The sequence below is a fragment of the Acanthisitta chloris genome, unplaced genomic scaffold, assembly GCF_000695815.1.
Source record: "Acanthisitta chloris isolate BGI_N310 unplaced genomic scaffold, ASM69581v1 scaffold15784, whole genome shotgun sequence".
Classification (NCBI taxonomy): Eukaryota; Metazoa; Chordata; class Aves; order Passeriformes; family Acanthisittidae; genus Acanthisitta; species Acanthisitta chloris.
The window spans coordinates 49,661-62,949 of record NW_008668946.1 but is presented as its reverse complement, the minus strand read 5'-3'; the positions used below and the strand labels follow the sequence as shown (position 1 = coordinate 62,949).

Sequence of the window (13,289 nt, the reverse complement as noted above, 5' to 3'; positions counted from 1 at the left end):
CCCAGGTGGAGGAGTGGCAGGACTGTGCCTGCAGTGTTGCTGCAGCCCTGTGCACTCCAGGTCCCTTTGGCATGGTGTGCCCTGGGCACAGTGCAGCACCCGTGCCAGGACAGTGCTGCTGCCCTCATTTCACAGCAGGGAGGTGCGTGCTCAGCTCTGCCTGATCGATGCCTTGCCATTGATCAGAGGAGAGACAGCGTCAAGATTTGAATTGAGGTCCCAAGTGCTGCTGTCTGACTGTCCCCAGCACACATCCCCAGGGGCACCAACCCCTGCGTCTGCAGGAGAGATTCTGCTCTGCTAGTTCTTTTCTTTTGTTTGTTTGTTTGTTTTGTTTTGATTCCCGTTGTGTTGGTAAAGAAACCATCTCGAGTCCTGTATTTTCTTTTCAAGTTGGGCTGTAACTCCTTGCAGCGGGCGGAGGAGGTGGCAGACAGTCTACGGCATCTCCCACTTGGAGAGGCCGTAGAATTTATTGGCGCTTTTGAGCAGAAAGCTGCACTAATTTCTAACATCTGGCAAGCAGCTCTGCTGGCAGCCAGCGCCGCGGCGGAGCGAGGCCGTGGGGGCGTGGGACGGCTCGCCCGCGGCCTGGGTTAAACACAGCCCGGGAGAAACCCTGTCAGCTGTGCTGTGCTGGTGAGAAGGGTGGAAAGCAAAGCCTGTGGTGACCTCACCTCAATACCTGCTGAGTGTCAGCAGGGCTTGTCCAGCGTGGGGAGCGTGTGCTGGCTCCTCGGGCAGGTCCGCGCTGCTTGGGACCAGGATGTCTCCAAGGAGAGGGCGCAGGGCTGTGACATCCTGCAGCAAAAGGTGCAGCAGTGATGAGCTGTGGTCTGAGCAGACCTGTTCTGCTGTTGCCACCCCCTGTGCCTTCCTCTCCAGTCCATCAGAGGAAGGGACCTATGGACAAACAGCCTTGCAGGCTGGGACAAGAGGCTGCTCAGCCTGTGCTTTTTTCACCAGTGTGCAACAGGATCGGGGTAAACTTGGATATTCAAGCTCTTTCCTGTGTTAGGGTGCTTGTTCTGCTGTAAGCCTCCTCCCAAGGCAGCACGGCCAGAGCTGTGGTCCTGGGTGTGCTGCTGTGCTCCCAGGGTGCTGCCATGGGACTGTGGAGCTCTGGGTGGGGTGATCAAGTCCAAGACACAAATCCCAGTGTGAAACTGCAGGCTCACGTGTGGATCTGCAGCCACCAAACCTGGCCAGCTCTGTGCCAGCTGCTGGAACAAGGCTCCCTGTCTTTGGGCCCGAGCCACGGGAGGGTCGTTGCTGTGATAAGATGTCTGTAGCTTATATGTTTGGAATACAAATCTTTTGGTTCTAACCCAGAAGCAAAATTTTCTGCAAGTCTGGATTTTGAAGACATATACCTCTATTATTTGAAGTAGATTTGGAACTTGCCTTCCCCTTTCTGTCACATCTCTGTTTAAGGTATTTTGCTGCTGTGTACAACTCCCTCCCAGAGCAGAAGCCCTTTGGCTATTAGATTTTTCATCCACCGTCTGCTGCCCACTGCCAACATCCTGCAGGCTGTGAGCTGCTCGTGGCCACGTGCCATCTCTGGTGGGTCACCTAATTAAAAGGGACCATTGAAAACCTGGCACATTCCCAAAAATGGCAGCGTGTGGAGTGACCATCTTGGGAAGGTTGGGGAAATTTTACAGTATAATGGTAGCACTTGATGAAGAAGGGGAGAGGTGAAAGATGAGAGGGTTTAATGTAATATGAAATAGCAGTTTCCAGAGTCGTTTGGCTGACAAGTTGTTATCATTCTTCAGTCTGTCTCACAGACCTGGATGTTGAGGTTTGGAGCCAGCAGGACTGGTGTGCTGTTGCCTGTGGTTCCTTGGAGAGCAGTGGATCCAAGCCTGGGAATTAGCTCGTGCAGGACAGGGCCAACCTGTGTGGCAGGTCATTAAATGGGAAGGAAATGGAGGCTAAATATCTGCTTGAGGGGACAGAAATCTGCATCTGGAGATTGCCTGATATAGATGATGTGGATCTTTGTACAAATCTTGAAAGACAAAATATAAAGCAGTAAAGGGAAGCCTTCCATACTTTAACCAAAGCAGAGTGATGCTCAGTTGCTGAATCCAGTAGGACATTGATTTGCAACAACTTTTGAAATTACTAAAATGATACAATTATTATCATCCTAATTTCCTAATTGGGAGGGGAATGAGGTGGGGGAAGACCTCCAGAGGTGAAGCAGTAGGGATGTCAACAGACACAGTGCTTTCAGAGCAATGCCTGGAGAACACCTTTAGCCTTCTACAGGTGCTGCCTCTGAGAGGAGACAGTGTGCAAGAGCTGGCCACAGGCCAGGGGTGCCTGGCTCACACCTTCATCCTTTGCACTTCTATAACCATCTGATTAACCTCTTTACTGGAATTTCCTCCACCCCAGAATGAGGGCACGGGTGAGGGTGGAGGAAGGGTGCACTGAGGAAGTGGTGTTGTCTCCCATAGGACACGTCTATATGGCCTGGTTGCTTCTGCATTTGGAGTCTCAGTTGGTAAGCAAAAAGGGTTTTATTGTCCTTTCCACGCCAAGCTCCCCCAGTGGGTTGGGTGCTGGAACAGGTGTGTGTTGTTTGTGGACTCTGGTGAGGCTGCAGAGCAGGAGATGTGAGAGGGATGCTGGAGGGGACAGCACTGCAGCACAGCACTGCTGCTCAGGGCAGCTTTTACTGAGGATGCGTAAAAGAAGAGTAGAGTTCTGCTCATTATCTCAGGGCTTAATTGATTCAGCAGAACTAATGAGGAAAATACAGGAAAACATTTACTATAAACTATTGCTAAATGAAACAGATTTGAACTGACACATGCAAAAGACCAGTTGTGTTAGGTAAGAAGTTGTTACTTTAATGGATGCTTTTTTCAGCCCAGGCTCGCACAGATACGCCTTCAGAGCACTTGGAGCATGTGAAGTGCTAAGTGTTAGTACTAGCAATAATAAAATAATAACGCCTGAAGATTGAGGAGCCAAACTCACGGTTCACCCAGGACTCCTCCCTGTGGGAAGGAGTTTGCACAGGCTGAGGTTGGTTACTGAAGCCAAAGCTCAGCATAAATGAGAAACACAGCTTGAGTGGCGGAGTGGGGGCTCTCCCAAGGAAAGAGCAGCCAGATAGTACAGCCTGAATAAACCAGTCATTTTACTCTGAGCAGTTTTGAAGGGGTAGTTGCTTGTTGGGGCTCCTGAGCAGCAGTGAGTGTCCTTGAGAAGAGGCTGATCCACTCTGCCCCTTGTCCCTGGGGAGTGGGAAGAGGAGCTGAGTTTCCAGCGGGGGTGAATTTAAAGGACACACAAGTTCTCTCTGCTCAAACGTGTGCGGTTCTGACTGTGACAACCCCTTTGGAGCCTGTTGTTTGTTAATCCCTCTGCCTGCCCATTCCTGGGGGATTTGATTGTATAATCTGAAGTATTGTATTTAATGCAGGATGAAGGCTAACATAATAAGCTTGACCAGTCTTCCTGGCGGCATGAAGGATGTGCAATTTTAGTTAAAAGACTGCTACTTTTTCATGTTTCTGTGCTCTGAGCAGTTCCCCGTGCCGTCACACGTGCTGCTTCAGCTCCCTGGTGGGCGAGGGACCAGCGGGTGTGTGAGGGAGGAACTGGGACACACACACTGGGGCTGCCAGGGCTCGAGGACAGTGGTTTGGGGGAGGGCTGTGCAGGGGAGGTCCTGTCAGTCTCCTGTCTTCATTGCCCTCAGCTTTCTTTACCAGTTGGGTCGGCATGACCAGTTTGGGGCTGATGGAGTGATGGTGGCCGTGAGCTGGGCCAGTTCTGGCAGGAGGAGCAGGCACAGGAGACTGAGAGGGGAATCACACTGTCAGCTGCAGTGCTGCTGCTGGAGCTGAGGCTGGAGCCTCCAGGACTCCTCAGAGCATGTGCATCCTCCCCAGCACCCCAGGAAGGCTCCTGCTGTAGATGCTCCCCTGCTCCTGCAGTGACATGGCAGCAGGTGGTTGGATGGCCACAGAGACCCCACGGTTGTTCAAGCCATGGTGGGGCTTTGGCCTCACCGTGGCAGACTGATGAGCTGTGCCTGCAGCCCAGTGACTCCTTGGTTCTATCCCAGTCTCTGCATGCTGCCCCTGAGATGGGTTCTGGCTGGCAGCAGCCGAGCGGCCACACGTGCTGTCTGCTGGAGCAGCAGCCTGACTTGGGTTTTGCCCTCTGAGATGATCTGTGGTGCTGAGAGCCTCTTTTGGTGCACACCCTCTCACCTCTGGTGGTTTGAGGTCTGTGGCCGCAGCGGAGGTGAGTGTGGCTGCTGCTGCCGAGTTGCAGTGGTTTGGACCAACCCATCTATTCTCTGCCTTCCCCCAGCCATCAGCCCTGTTCCTTCCCCTGTGTGAGGCTGCCAAGAGTGAAATTTAGGAGCTGGCAGGAAAGAAGGGGTTGGAGTTGAGAGTAGAGAGGGGGAAGAATGAGTTTTACAGAGCGATGACTCCCTGCAGGGTCACGGTCCAGGTGGCTGCTGGGAGTGGACAGAGAGGTGTTGGGACAGTGTGTCACTGGGGTCATATCTGATGTGCTGTGATGGTCCTGATTGCTTAGTGTGGGCAATTTGTAAGAAGAATTTGGCCAGATTCACTTTGTCAGAGGTCCTCAGCCTGAGTACCTCGACTAACCACAAGTGCACATTGATTTGCTTCCTGTTGCCTAAAACACATGATGGGAAGCCTAAGGAGCCGGAGACCACTTACGTCTCAAGTGCCTTAACAGTGGAGTCCTCTTCTGTGGATGACATTTTCCTCCAGACATCCCAAAAAGCCCGTGTTTGACAGGTCTGGTTGTGCCACTGCAGCAGATAAACGCGGGATTGTGTGTACAAACTGCTGGGGCACTGGGGGCTCTGGGGGGAAAGGGCTTTGCTGGGGTGTGTGACTGGTCTGGGCTCTGCTCGACACACAGCAGAGCTTGTCCTCCCTGTGTGCCTAATGCAGCTGGGCTGGCTCAGCATCTCTGGCTCTCTCCACTCTCCTAATGCAGTATTTCCTCATGGTTTTTAGCCTCTCCCTGCTGTTCAGTGTTTGAGACTGTGTCCTGCTATTCTCTTCAGACAGTATCCGAATTATTCTGAATATTCTCTCTGCAGTCAGAGATTTCCCTGAGTCATACCTAAATGTTAATAAAAGCCTAATGGTTTATGTTAAGGAAGGCAAGAGATAAAACTAGAGCCCTTTTATCACAGTCTTTAATGGCCTGAAAATGTCAGTTGTGTGGGAGCAGCTGCCAAATTTTGAGCCTATGAAGACGATGGCTAAGTCCCACAAATCAACAAGTTTGGAGCGGATTATCGGATGCTGGCTGTGTCATTTTCCCAGGACTCCAGGCAAGCTGGAAGCCAACACTTTAATCCTCTCTGATACGACGTCTGAAAGGGGCTGGGCTCCCCTTCCCCTCGCTGCTGTGCTGCACAGGGCAGGGGCTTGGGGCTTTCCTCTGCACCACAGCTTCTGAGTCACAAATTAGCTCCAGCTTCGCTTGAGAACTATTTTTAAGGTCACAAACACAGGATGCAGAAATCAGCGTGTTTCATGGTTTTCCTGAGTGCTGCCTCACCACTCCTCTTCCTCCTTCTGTTTCCAGCAGACTTCCTTCCCGAAGGGACATCCTGCATGCCCAGGGCTGGGGAGCTGTAATGGAAATTCTGGAAAATTGCTTTTTCTGCTCCTTTTAGGCCTGGGATAAAGAGCTGAGCTCACACTGTGAAGACAGCTGAACTCTTGAGCTCTGATGTGGCTGGAAATCTTTTATCTCTGTCCTGATTTGTTTCTGCAATTGCACTCAGGGGTTAATCTGACTAACCCTCCTCTTAGCTGTGGCCCCTGGGTTTGAATTCATTTGCATCAGTTGTGAAATTTTGCAGCAATACCACACGTGGTGGTGTGCAGGATGACAGCAGTGTGTACTCCTCCCTCCTTGCAGCACGTGGGGATCAGTGGTGCAGCTCGGCCAGCGCTGGCTCTGGCTGTGCCCAGCTCGTGCCCGAGGAGCCTTATCATCAGTGGCAGAGTCCAATGTTTTGTGTGCAGAAGGTTTCAGACCTGGACTCAGCTCATATTTCTGTGAGTTACTGAGTACCCAGAACGTATCACAGAAAAATAGAGACAATACAGTAAATGCCCATAGGGTGTTTTAGAATGCAGATTATTGAAAGGGATTGGTTTTGGAAGAAAACTTAATGTTTGTGCTTTCCCCACTTGAGGGTAGGGCAGCTTGATTTAAGATGGAGCGAGATTTAACCCATTCCACGTGGAGAAAGCCTCCCATCCCAACCTTCCAGTGTGATTCCCCAGCTGTGGTGAGTGCCTGGTGCCTGCAGAAGGATGTGGCTTGGCCGTATCCTGTTTACTGTAGTGTGAGGGAGTTAAGCTGTCCCCTCGGTGCTGTGGGGTACAGGCAGCAGCAGCAGAGCATGTCACCCAGGAGAGGGAAACACCATATGTCTGTCTGCTGGAAGAGCTGATGTCATGTGAAGAAAGGTGTTTCAGAGGAAGGATGTGTGCAGCCAAATAAAGCTTGGCCTGGGTTAGAATAGTTATATCCTGTTTACTGTGGAAAACACTTCGCGCTGATACGAGCTCTGAAACTTGTGATTTATAGGTGCTGCAGATAAGGGACTTCCCGTGATTTTGGCCACCTGTGAGAAGAAAGGGCTGTGTCCTGTCAGGCAGCGATGCTGGTCCGAGCTCCCACACAGCTGCTGTGGAGAGGAGGTGCTGAGCATCCCTCAGGGGTCCCAGGTGGCCAGAGGTGCATTTGTGCCTCAGTTTCCCAGCAGGAAGGAGCCATGTGAGCTTCAGGTGGTAAATATTGGTGAAGAGCAGCTAGAGATAATCATCCCCAAGACAAATAAATAAACCTAAGTGCATTTTTAAAGATCTAGCTGTGAAGGGAAGGAACCATTAAATCAGAAACGTGAATGGTTTGCTGTGTCCTCTGTACGGTATAAAGAAGTTGTGTGGCCCCGTTACAGGGGCAAACTGACACACTTAAGAATTTGGGTTGTGAATTTGCTTTTTAATAGAACGAAATGTGGTCAAACTGCAAAATGCATTTAGCATTGCATCCACAAACTTGATCCTTTCGTCTTGGTCCCCGGTGAATGGAGCTGCTGGCTGGCACCCACAGCTCCTGGTGGGTGTGCCTCTGTCCTCTCCCATGCAAAGGGAGGAGAGGGCAGTGCCATGGCAGGGAGGTCACCAGCCCTGTGGGGGTCTGGCAGGAGCTTCTTTCCTTCCACCAGTGCAGGAACACTGTCCCTCACTCCTGCAGACACGGCCCCATTGTTTTGCATACGCTTTGGGTTTTACCAAGTTTCTTCCCCACTTTTGCCCAGGGATGTGTTGCTGTGGTGTGACATCAACCCAAGACGTGTGGTGGTGGCCACGGGGGGTGGATGGGCATGAGGTGGGAGGTGCACAACAGGGTCTGGGTGGAGCAGGGTGTCCTGCCTGGTCTCTTGGTTTTGCTGCAAAGCCTAAAGATTTGCTAAATCTGCTGAACTGCCTGGAGAGAACGGAGAGCTGAAGATTTAGCCTGGTTCTATTGCTGAAATAGTAACAATAATAAGGCAGTTAGCATCCAGGCCCTGGTGTAGCCCAGGGAGGAGAGACTGTGCTGGACAGGACAGGCTGGTGGTCACCTTGTGCCTGGTGGAAGCATGTGGCCCAGTTCCCTGGCAGATAGAGCCTCAAATCCTTGCATTAGTTCTGCTTCGATTCCCACTCCTGAGGGCTGCTGTGGCAGGGCTATCTGCGTTATGTGTGGGTTCAGAGAGGCATAAACGTGCTCCGTCCTCGGGGCGTGGGCTGCACCCCACAGGCATCTCCTGCTGGAGCTTTGTACCAGCACTTGCCACGGTCAGGGCCTGGATGGGTTCGCTGCAGGTGACCTGCAGATACCTGCTGCCACTGCCCACCACGGGGAGGGTGGCAGTGCAGTCCTGGCTCTCTTAGGCTAAGCCTGGAGTGACACTGTGGATGATGTGGTAATGGCCCTTGAAACGTGCTTGTCATTTGAAGGGCTCCAGCCGCCGTGGCTCAGAAAAGCTGCTGCGGGAGTGACAGCAGGTGAATTGTTGGCAGGGAGACTGTTGTGATGTTCAGGCGTTGTTGAATCCATCCAAGTTGTCTGAGCAGAAATTACATGAGAATCTCAGAGGATTTGGGGCGAGAGGGGTCATAAATCTTGGGTGCGCCTTGGCAGGGTAGGAGGAATATGAGGCATCAGTCCTGCTTGCAAATGCTGCTGCCATGCAGCAACTGCACTAATTAATTTAGCACAGGAGAGTCAAGTCTGTTGTCTCGCTTCGGGCCAAATGAGACAAATGCCTGCTCACAGACACAGCTCGCTGGTGACAAGTCCTTAGCCACTGTCCTCTGCCTTTGCCCCTTGGCACCCACAGTGAATCGACGCGGGTGCCCCGAGACTGCCCTCGTGCCCCAGCTGCCAGGGCCAGCTGGTTTTCCTGTGCCTGCCTCAGCAGTGAGGCTTTAGGAGGGCAGAGTGGGGCTGTCAGCAGTCTGTCCCCGCTGTGCCCACGCAGGGATGGCAGAGGAACCCACTGGTGTTTGTGCAGCCCCGTGATACGTGTGTCTCTCCACAGCTGCAGCCGGAGCAGCTGGACTGTGGTGCTGCACACCTCCAGCACCCGTTGGCCATCGTGAACCCTGTCACAGCCACCACCATCTTCGCGGCCTGACCGCCGTGGCCGTGGCCAGCGTCAACAACTACACCGTCGTGTTCCTGGGCACGGCCAGCGGAGGACTCCTGAAGGCAAGTGGGGCCTGGCAGCACCAGGATGGGGGACAGGGTGGGTGTCAGGGCTGCTCCTGCCAGCACCTCTGGTCTGCCCAGAGGACAACATCTGTTGTTGATTTGATCTGAGCATCTGCTTCCATTGGGCACTGAAGGAGTCATTGGGCACTGCCATAACCTGGATGGTGGCACACGCTGCCTGGTGACTGGTGGCCGTTAATTACTGCTCAGGGCTGCCATGAGAGCAGGATGAACCCAATGCTGGAAATGCTATAGTGCAGTGTTTAATTATTAACAGCTCTTCTAATAAATTCTCCCTCTGAGCTGCTGCCTTTTGAAGACTCTGCATAGACAGGGGAATCACCAAGAGATTCTTCCTCGCAGCAGAGTCTAAAGCAGGTGTGAACCCACGGTGGAGCCCGTTCCAAGTAATGTGCCAGTGGTGATGCAGGGCACTGCAATGCCCTGGCTCCGGAGCCAAGATGCAGGCCAAGCTCCCAGTAACTAGTGCTTGGAGTTTGTCAAAGAAAGTTTTGACTCCAGGCAGCCACAGGCATTTGCTGTGCTCCCAGCATCAAAAGTCCATAGAGGAGAGGGGGAAAAGCCCTGCAGCAGAGACAGCTGATACCTGTTTTGTCTCAGCCCGCGCTGAGTGGTGCATAATGTGGGATATTGGAGAGAAGAAAACCGATCCAGTGTCTTCCCTTGCGTCCAAGTGCTCCTGGCAGAAACGTGGGGGCGATCACAGAGGAGCTCCCTGCTTTGATTTCTGCCCGCAGGGGCAGAGAATTCGGGAGGGTGGGAGGGAGCTGGCAGCGGGCCGGGCACAGCGGGCTGGGGGGCACATGCCACACGCAGCGCAGCCTGTTCACACGGCATTAACAGCTCCACTCCATTATCATCTCGAGGAGAGCTGCCTTATCTGCGGCGCCTCCATTAGGGAGAGGCTCCTGGCTACCCTTCGCTGGGATAATTTGCTCAGATAGCTGTAATCTAATTCTACAACACAGCTGCATAACCAGAAGCCCTTTTACCTTCGGGGCTCCTTGCTCTTTGGCACGGGACACAAGATACTTTGCGTGAGTTATCATTCAGATTTGCTGCCTGAGAAAAGACAGCAGAGGGGCAGAAATAGCGCTCGCCCAGCTCCTGCCAGCAGCAATTAGGGCTGCCAGGGGCACGTATGGGGAGTTAATCCGATTCTGCGGCTGCAGATGGGCACTTGGTGAGGGCCAGTGCCACGTCTAGCAGTCGTGAGAGGGACAGCAGTGCTGTAGTGTGGCCAGGGCGAGGCGTGCCAGGCGCGGTGCCCTGGAGGGGTTGGCAGGTGGAAGGGCTCTGTCCTGGGCAGTCCCCATGTGTCTGGGTCTGGAAGGCTGCAGACATGGTGCTGTGGTTGAGGTTACCCACGACTTGGCCCACTCTGCTCCCACCAGTGCCAGTGCAGCACGTGTCCTCCAGCCTGCCCCAGCCTGCTGCACCAGGAGGACTGGTGGTCACTGCCCCTCCAAGCTGCTGTGGGGGCAATCCCTCAGCACCCACAGCCCTCTGGGATCCACAAAGAAGTGCCTGTGTGGTGAGGGCATAGGGTGGACATGCCCAGGGGGCAGAGGAACCCAGGGACAGAGTCTGGAAACGACCACGTGTGGAGCACATTTCAGCAGGGAGGGAGAGAGGTTGGTCTCAGAGCTGCAGTGGAGGGTGGGGGGCTCAGTTCATGGACATCTTGGGTGATCCCAGAGAAGTCACTTAGCTTCTGGCTAGCCAGCTTTTAAAATGGGCACGACGACAGTCCCCTGCTTTTTCCGCACTGTGCTTGCATATGGTTGGTAGCAGAGCAAAGCCACTGCTTTGAGCCTGTGCTGTCTTACTTGGGCGTGTCCATGCTGCTCTAGTGTAAGAATTAATTAACCAATGTTAATTAATTAATCCAGATTTTAGAGAGCAGAAGCGCATTTGGTCCGTACAATTATTGCCTTCCTTTGCTAGTAAGGAGGTGTAGGAATTTTCCTCGCTCCCTTTCTGTTTTAAGCTGAAAAGTGACTGTCACGAGAAATTGTGTAGCCCCATTGTTATTTCCTCTCAGCAATGCCACATTTAATTTACTGAGTTTTCAAGTCAAATGCCAAGACATTCAGAGATCTGAAAGGCAGGCTGATGCTGTGCAGCCTCCTCCATCACTGCCAGCGCTTCAGCTGGTGATTCATGAGGCAAGGTAGGACTCTGTGCTCTTGTGGCAGCTGCCGTGGTCTTCTGGAGTCAGCAGGGACAGAAGCTTCTTTTGGCCTGGAGTGACAACACTTATTTTTCAAATATGCAGGGAGCAGGGGATGCCATGCTGTACAGCCCTGTTGCTGATTTTTCACTGGTTTTCATTAAGCTTTGGAAACCCAAAGTTCTCTGTATGGAAATGTGCATATGTAGGTGATGAGGGCTGAAGGCTGGTGCCAGTTGCATTAGGGTAATGCAAGGAATGCTGCTGTGGCTGCTGGACACAGCCGTGCAGGGGCAGAGCCTCAGACCAGGAGCTTTCCAGGGACCAGGAGCAGTGAGGGTCCTGCATCACTGGGCAGGGCTGGGGCTTTCTGGGCCACCACTGTGCCTGCCTGGTGGCCCAGAGCTGGCTTTCCAGGAGAGCTCTGTGTGTGCAGCCTGCAGAACGTGCAGAGATTCACAGCTCTTGATGATGTGGGGAACCATTGGATACCACTTTGGTTCTTGTTTGTAACCGAGGAGAAATAATCTTCTCCCCACAGCATTTGAAAAATGGTCTCAGTGAGTGACTTCTTCTCACTACAGATTAACCTGGACAGTACCATGAAGGTTATTAGCAGGAGATCCATTTCGGTGGCTTATGGAGAGCCTGTCCACCCCATCATGCAGTTTGACCCTTCTGATCCCACCTACCTCTACCTGATGACCTCCTACCAGGTGAGATCTGCAATCCTCACAAAATGGTCCTTTGAGCACATCATGCTTTTGTTTTGGCACCAAGTTGGGTGCAGGAAGGGACAATAAAATGTGCTTTTTAACATTAATGAGCAGAGCCAAGAGGTTTAGAGCTTTGGCTGGAGTGTCAAAGGGTTTTTGGCACCAAGTTGGGTGCAGGAAGGAACAATAAAATGTGCTTTTAACATTAATGAGCAGAGCCAAGAAGTTCAGAGCTTTGGCTGGGGTGTCAAAGGGCTTTCTATGCCAGTCCATTCTCCTGTGAGGGGTGGGGCCCACAGGTCTTTATAATGACCAGGTAAAAAGGGCAGTGAAAAATATTAAAATCGATTGCACTTGTGGGAGTGCAGAAATAAACAGGTTGTTCTCATACAGAACCCCCAAAATGACAGCACATGGTCTTTAGGGAGGCTTTCAGGAGATCCTAGAGACAAAAGTCTGCCTGTCAGAAGGGTCCCTGGGGAGGTTTCTGCTCAGCCCTCGGCAGGAGGGCTCTGCAGAGACCCGGAGAGCTGCAGCAGGTACAGACAGACGGTCTCATCTCTGTCAAGTGAACAGAGGAGGAAGATGAGAGCTGAGCGCTCCAGGCGCTGGTGGTTTGTCCTGAATTACATTTTAATCTGTCAAAACAGATGCACAACCACAAATGTTATACGTTGCATTTGTATTTTCCAAGCCCTAATTCCCTGCAGATCGGTCATTACCATTTCACAGAACCCTCCCGGGATGCCTCTTTAGCTGATGGCTCCGACTGTCTCATCTCAGCCCCTGGCTGGGCTGTGCCCCTGCTCAAGCTGATCAAACACCCAGTGTGGTGCTTGCAGTGCACCCTCTGACTGCTTCTTTTCCAATAAATCAGATGAGTTCATTTTCCTTTGGTGGAATTAGCATCCTGGGAAGCTCCCCGGGAGCTTGCTGGGGTTGCTGAGCCCTACAGGACTGGGGAGCAGTGAGGTGATGTGGGGGTCTGGCCAAGATTTCCATGGCCTAGGGTGTGCTCACCTGGTGGGAGCTCAGGGCTCTTGGCACCTCACGTCAGTCCCTGCTGTACCAAACCACTCAGGTTTCCTTCCCAAATGTTTAGAGATCAGGGGAGGACAAAGCAGAAAACAGCACATGCTTTCCCTCCACCTGCTCCTGCCGAATGAGTCCCCAGAGGTACTTTGATTTCTTTACAAGTCAAGGTTTCCAGAGTGGTACTGCTTTCTGATCCTTGTGTAAATAGCCAGAGAGTGCTGGCCTCTATCTGGCAAGGATCTTTCTGCAGGTCTGGGTGAGAGCTTTTCACAGGGAGGGACAAGCTGTGAAGCCATCTCCATCTGACACCTCCAAAAGGTGCAGTGTCTCTCTCTGTAGCCTGGTCACCCCATGGCTCCTGCACAGCACCAGCTGGAAAGGAGCAGCTCAGCCCAGCACTCCAGCTGGGACAGGTTCTGTGGTTCCCCAGGCTGCTCAGGCTGGTCCCTGTGCCAGGTGGCCGTGGTGCAGCACCCACCTCGGAGTGGTGCCTGGTCGTGCCCGCGGTGCCTGCTCCAGGCTGAGGGTGCAGAGCCCGA

General features: G+C 52.8%; 1 protein-coding gene across 1 annotated transcript in view; it reads left to right on the top strand.

Annotated features, from left to right (window-relative positions):
* Positions 1–8,632: 8,632 nt before the first annotated feature.
* Positions 8,633–13,289, top strand: part of PLXND1 (plexin D1) — a gene marked incomplete at its 5' end in the record, with an annotated part of 49,344 nt that continues 44,687 nt past the window's right edge. Inside the window, 3 exon segments of the mRNA XM_009073143.1 lie at positions 8,633–8,717; positions 8,720–8,802; positions 11,584–11,715. Coding sequence (XP_009071391.1) covers positions 8,633–8,717; positions 8,720–8,802; positions 11,584–11,715 — 300 coding nt within the window.